The 14840-nt window shown below is 40.7% G+C and overlaps 1 protein-coding gene across 2 annotated transcripts in view; it reads right to left on the bottom strand.

Moving 5' to 3' along the window:
- raly (RALY heterogeneous nuclear ribonucleoprotein) overlaps window positions 1–14840 on the bottom strand; it is a 225434-nt gene that overhangs the window by 38937 nt on the left and 171657 nt on the right. For both annotated transcript variants that reach the window (XM_033626156.2, XM_078171230.1), the window contains exons 6-7: window positions 13082–13201; window positions 510–697 (exon numbers count right to left, since the gene is read on the bottom strand). In XM_033626156.2, coding sequence (XP_033482047.2) covers window positions 510–697; window positions 13082–13201 — 308 coding nt within the window. The remainder of the gene's footprint in view (window positions 1–509; window positions 698–13081; window positions 13202–14840) is intronic.

The following is a 14840-nucleotide window of genomic DNA, read 5'->3' as shown; positions in this document are numbered from 1 at the left end:
TAAGAACAGAGAGTTAAGTTGGATAGTAAGTTAGACTTTCCCAGCCTGATTACTGCACCCGTGGAATTGAAAGTAACAGGACTGGAATCTTTCTTGATTAATTAATAATTTGGTCAGGAAAGTGTTTATTGCTTTATATGGTTAACTGTCCAAATCCTTATGAATTAGTGTCAAATTCTCATAGTTGAGAAGCTGGAATGAAGTGGTGCTGAAAAGTGACTTTGACTAAGTCAGTTAGCTCTAAACTGGATTTAGTTACTGAAGGCTATGAGCTTCCATCAATGCCAGGAAGACTGATTGATTTTATTTCAGGGACGTTACTGGAATGGCAATGTACAGTATTTACTCTGGTTGTTCACAGCTGTTTCTTACATGAGTTTTTCACTGTGAGGACGTCCAAAGGTCCTCACAAGGCACTACACTGACAGGAGTCCTCACAAGTGCAGCTGATCCAGACCGCACACACACACACACACACACACACACACACACACACACACACAAAATACCGGCATGTGGTCATGAGTGTCGTCCTGCGTGTGCTCTCCCTCCTCCTCCTCCTCCTCCTCCTCCTCGTCTTCCTCCTCTTCAGCTTCGCTGTTCTGTCTGTGCTCCTCCTCGTCCTCCAGCTCTGAGCTTGACTCCTCCCCTTCCTGCCACGCCTCCTCGCTCTTACACTCGTCTGCCTTCCTCAGCTCTAAAACGAACACACACAGACAGAGGCACAAACACTCAAACATTAGAAAATGTGGACAGTATAAAATGATGTAGAGGCGTCACATGCCATGACAACAGCTGGTTGAACTCTCCTTGTTCTTATGAAAAGAGCTTCAGTTTCCTGTCATTCGCCTTTACCAAAGAAAACATAACCAACCCCTATGATTAAAAAAGAGAGACTGATTAAGATTAAGATAACTGATTAAGAGTTTACTCCAATTTTTCAAAATCTGTCTTGTGAAACAACAAAAATAAAAAAATGGAAAAACAAAACTACACACAAGACTCATTCCGGCACAGTTGATGTCTATACATGGTTTGTTTAAACAAGCGCATAGCTGAGAGGTAAGGTAGTTCGTTTTTAATGATGGAATAGAAGTGCATATTTAACTGATTCAGTGTGGACAGAGAGGCTTGCTTTTTGTTTGGACATGTCATTAGGCTTACGCATTCCCATAGGAAAATAATTTTACCGGACATGATGACTTCAAAGATTTGAATATGTTGGACTTAAGCAGATTTTCCGGGTCAAGAACCAGATAATGGAAACCCTGACGGTGGCATCATTCCCTTCCAGTGTGTGATCATAGAAAGCATGCGGCGTTGCGGAATCAAAAGAGATGTGATGGATGTGACATGTAACACAGCAGCATTGGCTTCTAGTGTGACATAAAACATATGTACTGGCAGCACTTAACAAACAATAACATTGGCAAAACATGGCAATAACCATAATTTACCGTCCCTGTTACATGGCGGCTGATCCCGACCTCTGCTCGGAGAGTAAGGAGCTCGCAGACCTCATTGTTTCCCCAATTTGTGGACATTTATGGTTGCTGCTCTTCTTCTTTGTGTTAGCCGCTAACTGCTAACTGCTAACTGCTACTTGTTAAATCTCCAGCATCGGTCACACACATAACATCAAAATGTCACACTGACCTTGTCTGTCTCATGCTTGTGAGTTTGATATGAGATATATATATTTTTTTTTTATATATATATATAATATTATATAGATATATAAATTTGGCACAAACATTCATTTGGACTCAACAACAAACTGATTAGATTTTGGTGGTCATAGGTGTCAAAGGTCAAGGTCAGTGTGACTTAGCATTGGTCTCATTCTCGTGAACCGAATCATTCCATCAGTGTATGTCATCTTTAATATTCTGGATAACTTTTAATACTTTTAATGCTCTGAGTAAACTTTGCTAATAATATTTGTACTTGATAATACTGTAGTTGTGCTACAGTAACATTTTGAATGCAGTCCTGCTGGTGGAGCTGTCAGCTCAGTTAGCCAGCTGGCAGCCAGGGAAGGACCACAGAGCGCACACAGTTCCCTCCACTAAAAACTCTACAACAAGCAAAGTTGCTTGTTTGTTGGCTCCTTATCTAACAGGGACTGTTCTTTATGTATGAGAGATAGGGGTGGCTGGGTTGTGAGTTTTAATCTATTTTATTCTATTTTTATATTTTGACCCTCTGCGAAGATACAGATATTTTTCCTTAAGCCTCCCTGAGTGGCTGGAGGAAAATGCATGACCTTCCCTCCACCGAAAATTAGTTATTAGATTTTATAAACTTACCCTATGATGTTTTAAAGTAAAAAAAAAAGTCCTGGTTTTTCTTGTTGGTTAGTTTCTATATTTTGGCCAAATTTTAAATGAAACTACACATAAAATGATTTTGATGACATATCACTACTTAAAGCTCAGATGTGATTATTTATTTATTCATTCATTTATTGACAGCATTCGTCAGACATGATGTGTCAAAGGAGCATCTGAAAATCCAACAATAATTTCTCTTTTACAATTTCTGGCTATGATAAATGGTGTAATTGTGGCCATTTTTAAACTTCTTTTTTTTTAAATGGTGGTAAAATAAATACAAAATACAACCATTTGATTCTATATGCCCCCTCTCCTAGGCCAAAACAACAAACAAACAAAAAAGAAAACACAAGTCTCTCTCCAGTGCTTCAGAAAGTATTTGACATGCCTGCCCCCTTTCCCCCACCTTCTTCCTTTCCCTTAGTCCCAGTGCTGACTTTTACATTTTTGATTTAAAAAAGGGTTGTTGTTGTTGTTGTTGTTGTCACTGTGTGGTACTTTTAAAAAATCAGAGGTGTTTGTGGTGGGCACATGATACTTGTAATTGACTTTCAAGTGCCACACATCTGCATGTAGCCTTGTTCTTACTACAAATTCCACACCCCCACCCACCACAGGATCTCTTTAACAGCTCATAAAACATAAAAAAACATTGTTTTATCACCACAACTCTTCCTCATTCTAGAAGAAATGCTTTTAAACATGATGTTGAACCCATGATGTGTAAAATGAGCTGAACACTAGTTAAAAACACTAGCCTCTCAGACCTACACAGCACTTACCTCCAAAGATACAAAAAGTCTATTTAAATTATTATTATAAAGATTTAAAACAGAGACTTGGACCTCTCTGGGGCTCAAACACTAATGACTTCAATATGTAGGATACCGTACATTTTTTAGGCCGTGGATAACTTTGCGGTAAACAAAAAGAATAGAATTGTACATTCATTGCCAGCATAACACATAAAACAGTACATATTCTTTTATTTCGTGTGATAACGATGCTTAATGGTAATTTTGTCATTATGACACATACAGCAGGCCTATGGTTACACTAACAAAGAGGGAGCATCTCATCAAAACACATGGGTTAAAGGATAGTTCAGACTTTTTGAAGTAGGGTTGTATGGGGTACTTATTCATAGACAGTATATTACAAACAGTAGATGTCAGTCGGCACATCTTCAGTTTGGAGAAGCAGGCTGGAGTCCAACACAGAAGCTAGGCTACTGCTATAAAGGAGTCTGCAACAAAACGGATTTGAAGCACCTAAAAAAAAGTCCCGCATTAAAAGAAGTCAATATTGGTTTAAATGTGTGTTATATTGAGAGTGTTTTTACCACTTTACAGTTGGACAATGATAGTATTAGTATTGATTATAATTACTTACTTATATATAAACAGAAGTCAGAAATGGAAATTTGCCTCCTTCGCCCAAATCAAACCGGAATGCCAAAAAATCGGGGGTCTGACGCCGAATACAGCCGATGGGTTCCGAAAATGCCAATTCAGTATCTGACCAAATGTCTCCCCTTCTGTTTCTGAGTTACAATGTTGAGCAATGGCCAGAAAAGTGTTTCTGCAGAACATTATGATGTCACAGTGAAGCTGACCTTTGATCATCATCATGACACAAATGTCAGCACTCTCCTATTAGAGACTTGTGTAAAATGTTGTCATAATTAACATATGAATTCTTGAGAAATGGCCAAAAACATGTTTTGTGAGGTCACAGTGACCTTGACCTTTGACATTTGACAAACACATTCTATTCAGTTAATTCTTAAGTCCAAGTGGACTTTTGTGCCAAATTTGAGGAAACTCCCTCAAGCTCTTCTCCAGATATTGCATTCAAGAGAATGAGACAGATGTAAGGTCACATTGACCTTGACCTTTCACCAACGAAATCTAATCAATTCATTGTTGAGTCCAGGTGAACATTTGTGTCAAATTTGAAAAATAAAGAAATAAAAAAAATCTCTAGGTGACCTGGAGATATTGTATTCAGAAGAATGAGACAGATTAGGTCACAGTGACCTTGACCTATGATCACAGAAATCTAATTCCTTCATCATTAAGTCTAAGTGAATGTTTGTGCCAAATTTGAAAAAAAAAATCCCTCAAGGCATTCTTAAGATATCGCATTCATGAAAATGGGATGGATGCAGGTTCACAGCGACCTTGGTCTTTGACCTATGACCACCAAAATCTAAACTGTTCACCACTGAGTCCAACTGAACGTTTGTGCCAAATTAAAATAAAAATAAAAATCCCTCAAGGCATTCTTGAGATATCATGTTCAAGAGAATTGGACAGATGGACCCAAACACATAATACCTCCATCCAGGGCTGTTGCTGATGCAGAGGCACAAAAAGAGGCAAAAGTAGTGTTTCATGTCTAATATGTTTTATATATGACGTACATCTCATAAACATAAGAATATGCTGTATATTTGCGGAGTTCTGTATTACTGTTACAGATGTGTGTTTCCCAGCTCACTCCCTACTTTCTCTGCTGCCATCTGGTAAACACTACCAAAGAATCATTGTCTTTTACTACACATTGTTTCATTTATTGTACGTTGTGCACATTATTTACGGATACTGTATGCCACATATTCTTTTTGCAAATACCATATGTCAGTGACATCTTTCACGCGCTCTCAGATTTGGATTTGTGGTGTTTCAAACTGAATTTCATTTTATAGATTCATGGTGGTTTCCAAGCAGATGGCAATAAATGTACGGGGCTTTCACACTGCCGTGTGGTAACTCGTCGCCTTCAGTCATTTTGGTGAGAGGAAGGTGACAGAGAGGAAGTGGTTTTCTACACGGCAGTAGGGGTATGAAGCGGTTGCCACCCACATGGATGTGCACAGATTTTGCTCTGCTGTTCAGAGTTCACTGTGTTGAATTTCTGGCGGTTGCTGCCTGGCTTTGGCAGATCAAGTAGTGGGCATCATGGAGGCAGAAAAAAGACAAGATGGAGGAGATGACTGGTGTCTGAATACCTGCAGTTACGGTCCTAGCAACCTATAAGGACAGCCAGAAGAAAAACTGGATCTCCATCAAACTTCAGATGACTGCTTAATTGTCCAAATATGTAGAAACCTTTGGTCATCTGAATGATTACCATTGTCTTGCTACTGTATGCAACAACAAGCTAGCTTGCTCACCTGCCTGTCATTGCAGCTGGTGAACGCTCTTGCAAGTAGGTGGTTATCAGGGTGGTTACCATTTGGGGTGTAATGATCCATCAGTGTGGATCGATATATCGATTCAGTGATGAACGAGCCAGTATCATAAATGCAAAGTGAAAACATCGATCATATCATCATCTTTAGGATACGCTCTTATTTTAAAAGTCTGTGTCTGTAGCTACGTTTCCATCCAAAAGAGATTCGAATCATTGGGAAATGCGCATTTAAAGAAATACGAATCCTTACTGTTTCCATTAAATGTACGGACTTTGGTGAAAACTACGAACTCGCGCAAGTTTTCCGCAGAACCGGAAACAAAACAAGTCTTGCATTCTTCTTCTACGTTTGGCGATTGGCAACCAGCTTGTAAATGCATTACCGCCTTCCTGACGGGGAGTGTGGATATCACCATGGAGAGAGGTGCGCTATGTCAGACTTAATTCGAACAGAACTGTTTCCATCCCCCGTTTTGCGAATCAACATTTTTTCGAATCAACCAAACCCCGGCTAAGGCGAGTGTATTTTAGTTTGTGCGAATCAGGGGATTTTAATTCAAATTTTGGCGTTTCCATCATAATTTTCCGATGCGATACTTCTAGATGCACATCTAAACAGGCTGATGGAAACATGGCTACTGTCAAACAACAATAGGCAGAAGGCAAGCAGCCAGGAGAAAGACAATGAGGATAACGTTATTTAGGAATAAATCTTCAGCATGGAAATAGGATTTCAGAGAAAATACAGGTCACCAGACAGAGTTTATAGCGTATGTAAACAATGTAGTTATGAGATAAAACAAAATGTACCTATCTGGCCGGGCATCTTAACTTCTTACTACAGCTACATTAGCTGCTCAATTTCAATAATGTTGGGCCGACAAAATGTGCATGCAGGCCGAAATTCAACTGAGCTGCTCCGTCAGGAGATGCAGTGACTTAAGCCACCGGTGAGTAAGAAAAATAGCCGCTACGCTAATTTCTGCAGTGTAAACATGCTACAGCTAATAATGGGTCACTACTTAAAAAAACGATTGCAAAAAACAACAGACGCGTTTCAGCCGACAGTTATAACTGTCAAGGTTCATAGACAAATCAATTGTTTGTTTTTTTTTGTTTTTTTTTACTTTTTATTACTGAGCTGAATACTGAAAAAGATGATGGTTCAGGTTAAAATGAAAAGATTTCTTACAGAAAGGTCTCTCTGACAGAAAGCCCTGAAGGTTAACTTATCCCATTTGCTGTTTTATTTGTTTGTGGAGTCAGTTTAAAGTGAACTTCACTGTACTTATCATTTATGTGGTGTATTTATCTTTTATGGCCATAAGCAGAAAAGAAAGGGGTGGCAGCTTCTTCTGTAACCGATTGTGTTATATGGGCAGATAATATCGTCTCATATTGATTGCAAGCCCCTAAATTGCATCGAATCAAAATTGTATCGTGGCAGACTTTGTAATATCGACAAACATTGTATCGTTGTATCGTTACAGCCCTAGTTACCACCAGGCAGTGTGAAAGCACCTTTAAATAAAATATAAACCTTTGTAGTTGATTAAATAATTTATTTAATCGTAAAATCTAGTTTAAAAAATGTTGAATGTTCTTTTGCCAAGGGACTACAGAGGATCTTGACCTCACTCCCATTACAGGACTTCTGTATTATTACTGTTTTTATTTTTTAAAGCTTTTTTTGTAATTAATATATATATGTATATATATACAGTACAGGCCGAAAGTTTGGACACACCTTCTCATTCAATGCGTTTTCTTTATTTTCATGACTATTTACATTGTAGATTCTCACTGAAGGCATCAAAACTATGAATGAACACATGTGGAGTTATGTACTTAACAAAAAAAGGTGAAATAACTGAAAACATGTTTTATATTCTAGTTTCTTCAAAATAGCCACCCTTTGCTCTGATTACTGCTTTGCACACTCTTGGCATTCTCTCCATGAGCTTCAAGAGGTAGTCACCTGAAATGGTTTCCACTTCACAGGTGTGCCTTATCAGGGTTAATTAGTGGAATTTCTTGCTTTATCAATGGGGTTGGGACCATCAGTTGTGTTGTGCAGAAGTCAGGTTAATACACAGCCGACAGCCCTATTGGACAACTGTTAAAATTCATATTATGGCAAGAACCAATCAGCTAACTAAAGAAAAACGAGTGGCCATCATTACTTTAAGAAATGAAGGTCAGTCAGTCCGGAAAATTGCAAAAACTTTAAATGTGTCCCCAAGTGGAGTCGCAAAAACCATCAAGCGCTACAACGAAACTGGCACACATGAGGACCGACCCAGGAAAGGAAGACCAAGAGTCACCTCTGCTTCTGAGGATAAGTTCATCCGAGTCACCAGCCTCAGAAATGGCAAGTTAACAGCAGCTCAGATCAGAGACCAGATGAATGCCACACAGAGTTCTAGCAGCAGACCCATCTCTAGAACAACTGTTAAGAGGAGACTGCGCCAATCAGGCCTTCATGGTCAAATAGCTGCTAGGAAACCACTGCTAAGGAGAGGCAACAAGCAGAAGAGATTTGTTTGGGCCAAGAAACACAAGAAATGGACATTAGACCAGTGGAAATCTGTGCTTTGGTCTGATGAGTCCAAATTTGAGATCTTTGGTTCCAACCGCTGTGTCTTTGTGAGACGCAGAAAAGGTGAACGGATGGATTCCACATGCCTGGTTCCCACTGTGAAGCATGGAGGAGGAGGTGTGATGGTGTGGGGGTGTTTTGCTGGTGACACTGTTGGGGATTTATTCAAAATTGAAGGCACACTGAACCAGCATGGCTACCACAGCATCCTGCAGCGACATGCCATCCCATCCGGTTTGCGTTTAGTTGGACGATCATTTATTTTTCAACAGGACAATGACCCCAAACACACCTCCAGGCTGTGTAAGGGCTATTTGACCAAGAAGGAGAGTGATGGAGTGCTGCGGCAGATGACCTGGCCTCCACAGTCACCGGACCTGAACCCAATCGAGATGGTTTGGGGTGAGCTAGACCGCAGAGTGAAGGCAAAGGGGCCAACAAGTGCTAAACACCTCTGGGAACTCCTTCAAGACTGTTGGAAAACCATTTCAGGTGACTACCTCTTGAAGTCCATCGAGAGAATGCCAAGAGTGTGCAAAGCAGTAATCAGAGCAAAGGGTGGCTATTTTGAAGAAACTAGAATATAAAACATGTTTTCAGTTATTTCACCTTTTTTTGTTAAGTACATAACTCCACGTGTTCATTCATAGTTTTGATGCCTTCAGTGAGAATCTACAATGTAAATAGTCATGAAAATAAAGAAAACGCATTGAATGAGAAGGTGTGTCCAAACTTTTGGCCTGTACTGTATATATATATAATTAAAAAAAATAGTGCTTATTACCTGCTGTACAGAACAACCCAAAACTTTCTTTCTGCAAAAATCCCATTTAGTTTTAGTAGCTGAGCTGGACCTAAACATCATTTTACATACAATTTAAGACAGATTGGCTATGCACCAATGAATAAATTAATAACTTTTCCGAAAGAAATAAACAAATACATTCTCCAAATATTGATAAAGACTAAAACACTAAAAACATTTTGCTGTCTTTTTTCTTTCATTACTACCTTGCTATACTTTCACTTGCACAGCCATTTTTTCTTAAGCATTTTTCCATTGGCATATTTTCTTTGTTCCAGCAGGTGTTTCATCACAGGGTGGGCCTGATTTATAATGCACAAAAAAAGATGTGAAAAGAAGAGACTTTTGCATTGAATTGGGACATCAAAAAAGTGAGCCACACATCTTCACAAGACAGCACAGGAAGTAACATTTCTCAGAAAAGACATATTTCATGTTCTCCCTTGCTCATATCTCTTGATGTGACAAACCCAGGAATCTGAAGAGCACACATGGCTCCCAGAAAGAAAACCCAACTGCTGCAGCCCCTGAAAACCTGGCTTTAAATCTTAAGTATTTCTCTATAATATATATATTTTTTTTTATTGACAATGTGTCAAGGTAATACTTATTTCCCAGTAAATAAATTATCACAACTGTAGGGTAACAGGGAGGAAGATGCAGGTGTCGGTGATGTGAACAAACAAAATATTTTCTTGATTTTCAGTCCCTGCTGCTGCAACACATTCTCACTCCAACCTTGTCCCACATTGACATTTGGTCATGGACTTCTCACGTCAACATATGACGTGCAAGGTACCCTGGGTACATTGCTTGTCGATGTTCTGGGACGCCCCGTCAACTTCAGCCTGTTACATGCATTGTCTGCTTTCAAAAAACAGTTTGGTTTTTACAGTAAATGTACAGTTTGCATTCAGTCTCTTTCAAAATAAACACACTACATTGGAAAAATGCGCATTGTTGGTTTTTTTTTTACCCTTCAACAGCAAACGCACATTGTTACGCAACAATCAATCATCACTTTCAAAGCTCTCCATTAATCAAGAAGAACACCAGCCTCCCGGATGAACATCAGTGGTTGTTGGACACATTTACCACCCCTCCCACCCATCCCACTCAGACTTTCACTTAACTTTCGCTGTTGTCCGGCCACATTTCCCCCTGACGCCGCTGGTCAACAAAAATAAAGACGACCATGTATCATGCCGACGTGAAAATACAGCTGTTTTGGTCAGTGTCTGAGGTTGGAAGTCTCTGCTCAAGCGCTGGTATTCGATGACATCGGAGTGAGACCCATTTTTTTGCCATTTACTTTACTCCTGGGTGAAAGTCCAGCTTTGTTGGACTCATCCATCACCCCTCCCGCCTGCCCTATAGGGACTTTTCAGCTCCTTATATTACGTTGTTACTGGCAGTGCTTCCTATTGATGCTGTCCAGTGCTATATGATACTGTTGCGACAGGTGCCATGCAGCCACATTATTAACTGATGCTGCCCGTCTGCATATCATACTGCCACAGCAACATATCACAACACTGCAAAAGGTTACGTCCTGTTGCCTTACAAACTGACGCCGACTGGCAGTGTATCATACCACCAGAAAAGGTGGCTTTTGGTGTCAGGTAGTGTTGTGTCGTTCACGAACGAATTGTTCAAAAGAATGAATCTGAAACTGAATCACTTCCGGAACTGACTGATTCATTTCTCAGTTCAGTTGAGCTCAGCAGTGAGCGTGCAGGCCGGAGTGGAACTGCTGATTCGGTCTGTGCAAGCGATGAATCACTTGCGAGTCGTGAGGCAGCCAGGGTGCAGGGAGGGACTGGCTACTGTGTGATGAATCACTCGGTGAACAAATCACTCGGTGAACGATGCAGCCCTGATCCCTGAGTGATTCAAATCATTTCTTCTCAATGATATACTTTCATAGGGACCGTTTTCTCCAAGCTAACGGCTAATGTAGCCAGGAGTCAAGCCACATGAACACAATCACACACCTCCTCATTGTTTTAACAGACTTAAAACAGTACAGCTGGCCAGTAATGAGACTCACCAGTGCAGGGCAGACGCAGCAGCAGCTCAGCCGTGTATCAGTTCAGTGAGTCGGACTACACACTTAGGTCAAATGATAACTAGATCAAGATGTCCATGTTAAAACTGGCATAGTCACCCCTACACACACACAGTCACACACTGGTGGCTGAGGCTACCATGCATGGTGCCACCTGCTACTCAGTAACCATTCACAAGCATTCACACACCAATGGAAAAGCCACCAGGAGCAATTCGAGGTTCACTATCTGGCCCAATGATATTTCCACATGTAGACTGGAGGAGCCAGGGATTGAGCCGCCAATCTTCAGATTAGTGGACAACCTGCTCCTCTGAGCCACAGCTGCCTGCCATAATGTGGCTTAAATAGTTCTACATGACTCAGTGGCTCAAGGCATGATTTAGTTAGGCTTTACATCATCAACCGGACTGCTCTGCAAGACAGCGCTTTCAAGGTTACTTTGATATTTTTCAAACCATGACTATGTTTTCCCATCCTTTCATGTCTACATGACTGATGGAGATGACAGTGTTTGACTTGAGTGAGATCGCTGCAGCCAGCAGGAACAAAAAAAGGGCTGCAATGTCACCAGTCAGGTCAAACATCAATGTATCTCCACTAAAAGGGCTTGTTTTTGCTGACAGGCTCAGATTGTTATTACAAGTGTGTGACAACATTATGGAAGGATTCCCTACAGAGGTAGACCTTTTATTAAAGAGTTAAGATCCTTTTTGTTTAAGCAGAAATGACCCCGAAATCACTGTTGTCAAACCCCCCAGACTCCATTTTAATAAACAGCTATTTTATCATCGTGAAACACACATCACTTAAAGTTGACAGAAACAAAATGAAACTCACAAAAAACATTTTGCTTTGTCTTTCAACTTGTAAAAACAAACACTTTTGATGGACATACAGTGACAGTGCCAAATGCCCTGAGCGGCTACATTGCAGCCTGTGTTGCAGGTGGTGGCTTACTCAATACTGGACCAGTTTCAAACGTTGTTGTTCCCATTTGACACATAAAATAGGAAAATAGGGTCCAGGCTGAGAAATACAAGAGTTACCCTTTAAGTTAAGTGAAGCATTAAGTTAAGAGCAGAAGTGTTTATGCTGTGTCATGCCTCAATTTTATGCATAATGTACCAGCACCATAATAAAGTTATATCTTGGTTCAAGAGTATCCAAAATATTTTAGTTTTGCTGAGTTCAGCTAAAGGCTGCTGATAATCCTCCATGCCGAGTTCCTTCCTGAACCTCATAACTGATTTTCTGGTCACTGTTCTACAGTTTCAGCACTTTTTTTTAACAGTAGCTTCAACAAACTGTAGCATAAACTGCAGTGATTATGGGCTTTAATAGGAGCTGAAAATTGAGGTTCAGTGTAGTGATGGGTGATCAACTTCTTTTTACAGGTCCGGTTCTTTCAAATTGTTCCATGTAAATGTATCAGACCTCTCCAACCTTTTGAGTTTTCATACATTTTTACGGTGTCAATTTCTCAGGGTCTTGTTCATGAGTGAGGGTAGAATGGAGCGTGAGATGGATCGGCGGTTTGGTGCGGCTTCTGTAGTGATGCGGGCGCTCTGCCAGGCTGTCGTGGTGAAGAAGGAGCTGAGCCAGAAGGCGAAGCTCTCAGTTTACTGGTCCATCTATGTCCCAACCCTCACCTATGGTCATGAGCTCTGGGTAGTGACCGAAAGAATGAGATTGCGGATACAAGTTACCGAAATGAGTTTCCTTAGTGGGGTGTCTGGGCTCAGCCATAGAGATAGGGTGAGGAGCTTGGACATCCGGAGCTTGGCATCCTGTTCACTCACAGGCAGTGTGAGTATTACTCTACAGTAACCACGAGTGGGAGGAGGGATTCAAGTGCACTTGGAAGTTGGACAGGCTGACCCAGTACATATCAGACACTTTGAAAGAGTCAGTCAGAAAGATCTGTTAGTTCATTTTTGACCATCACAAATTCAGCGTCTAGCTTAAAGACATTTTGACATGTGGACAGGACCCTGTGCACCAGAAACTTTGATGTCGTTCATCCCATTGTGTGTGTGTGTGTGTGTGTGTGTGTGTAGGTGTGCGTGCTTCACCTGTGGCGGTGATGTGTGTGTCTTCTGTGATCTGCTCCAGTCTGCCCAGCAAAGCTTCGATGTTGGCTTTAATCTGAGTCAACTCTGACTTGATCGCCTGAAGCTCTGCACCTTTCACTGCTGGTAGAGAGACACAGGCAGACGAAGAGCGGTGGAGACGGAGAAAAAAAAACAAAAAACAGAGAGACATTAGCGTCTATTTTCTGATTAATAAGTCTGCGTAGAGCGATCCACACCATCACATTTTACAAGTTTATTTAAACATTATTACGTTTCTGAAGCGCTCTGATGATAGTACATGATCACGCTCAACATTCATAGCAGACAAAGGCTGAATCAACAGGCTTTAGAAAAAAAATGTTCGAATGATACTCCAGTGTGACTGATTGGTCCAGTGTGAGCCATAAAATGATTTGCCACCATGACACCAACACCAGCAACCACAACTTTAATAACAGGCAGGAATTCATAAGCCCCGTTTCCACCAAGTGGTTCAGTTAGATACACTTTTTTTTGTTTCCACTGTGAAAAGTTGTGGATGAACAGTTCCGTACCGTCCCCATGTTTGGTCCCCCCTCTGTTGGGGTACCTAGCACACAGATCTGGTACTAAAAGGTGGAGCTGTGAACACTGCAGTCTGATTGGTCAGTAGAGGACGGTCACTCTGCTCAGGGCTGAGTTGTGTCTGGTTTTGAGGCTCATGTAACCACTGTTCATACTGTGGAGAGTTTTATTAGTAAATTGTAACTATAAAATGAAAGGATGTTTTGCTGCCTCTCACAGCAGCTGGAGTCTGAGAAAATAAATTCGCTGGGCCGACTGCTGGTGACTTTTCAAGGTTGAACATTTACTTGTAATGTTACTCAATGCATGAGTTGACGACGTGAATTCATCAACACACCTTGAATTTCAATGTGACAACATACACTTTAAGTAATGAGTGGATCTTCAAGTAGTTAAATATTTTTTTTTAATTTCGATTGGGCTACATGAACTACATATATTCTAGTCCTCACTCGGAGAAAAAAAAGAAAAAAAGAAAAGCATTGCAGCATTGTTCCTGTGAGCTACGGCAACACTAAACCCCTGAGCTTGCCTGAGAAGAACTGAATGCACAAAGCCGATATGTTTAAATATCCCATGGAGAGAGACTCTCACTGCAGCCTGTTCTATTTTGTTCTGAAAATATCAGCGTGCAGCCTCGTTCTGTGGACGATAAACCAGGTGCAGATCTATAGAGGAGGAAATACAGTGAGTGCTGGACGGAGCAGTGAGTGACAACATCCTCGCTGACATTTAAGAGGACTGTTTGCAGTGGAAACGCTTAACAGACCTAGGGTCTAGGTACCATGTCTGAAGCTTTACTTTTGGTTCCAAAGGTACCACACTGAATTGGTGGAAACGGGGCTATAGACCGACTCTCACAAGATGGAAAAGGTTCATCTTCAAGGCAGTTTTATGGAAATCTGCCAAATACACTTTGATTAGTGTGTTCAAGTGGAAAACTCCACGTGGCAGCAACACCAGAAGAAAGGTCAGGGAACCATGAATATTTATGCAATTTTACCATTTCATGCCAGTCTGGCCAACACATACTGAGACATTCTGCTGTGGGTCAAAGTGATGGATTGTACTGTTTTGAACTGTTAATGTGAGACAACTTATTATTGTTTAAATAACTGTAGCTTTGTTGAATTTCTTTAGAATTTATACTTTATTTTGATCAAAATTATGGCAGCTTATTTGTGTTTTAGACATA

Source organism: Epinephelus lanceolatus, chromosome 1 (genome assembly GCF_041903045.1).
Source record: "Epinephelus lanceolatus isolate andai-2023 chromosome 1, ASM4190304v1, whole genome shotgun sequence".
NCBI lineage: Eukaryota > Metazoa > Chordata > Actinopteri > Perciformes > Serranidae > Epinephelus > Epinephelus lanceolatus.
Note: the sequence above shows the minus strand (reverse complement) of the source record. Positions and strands in the feature narration are given on the sequence as shown.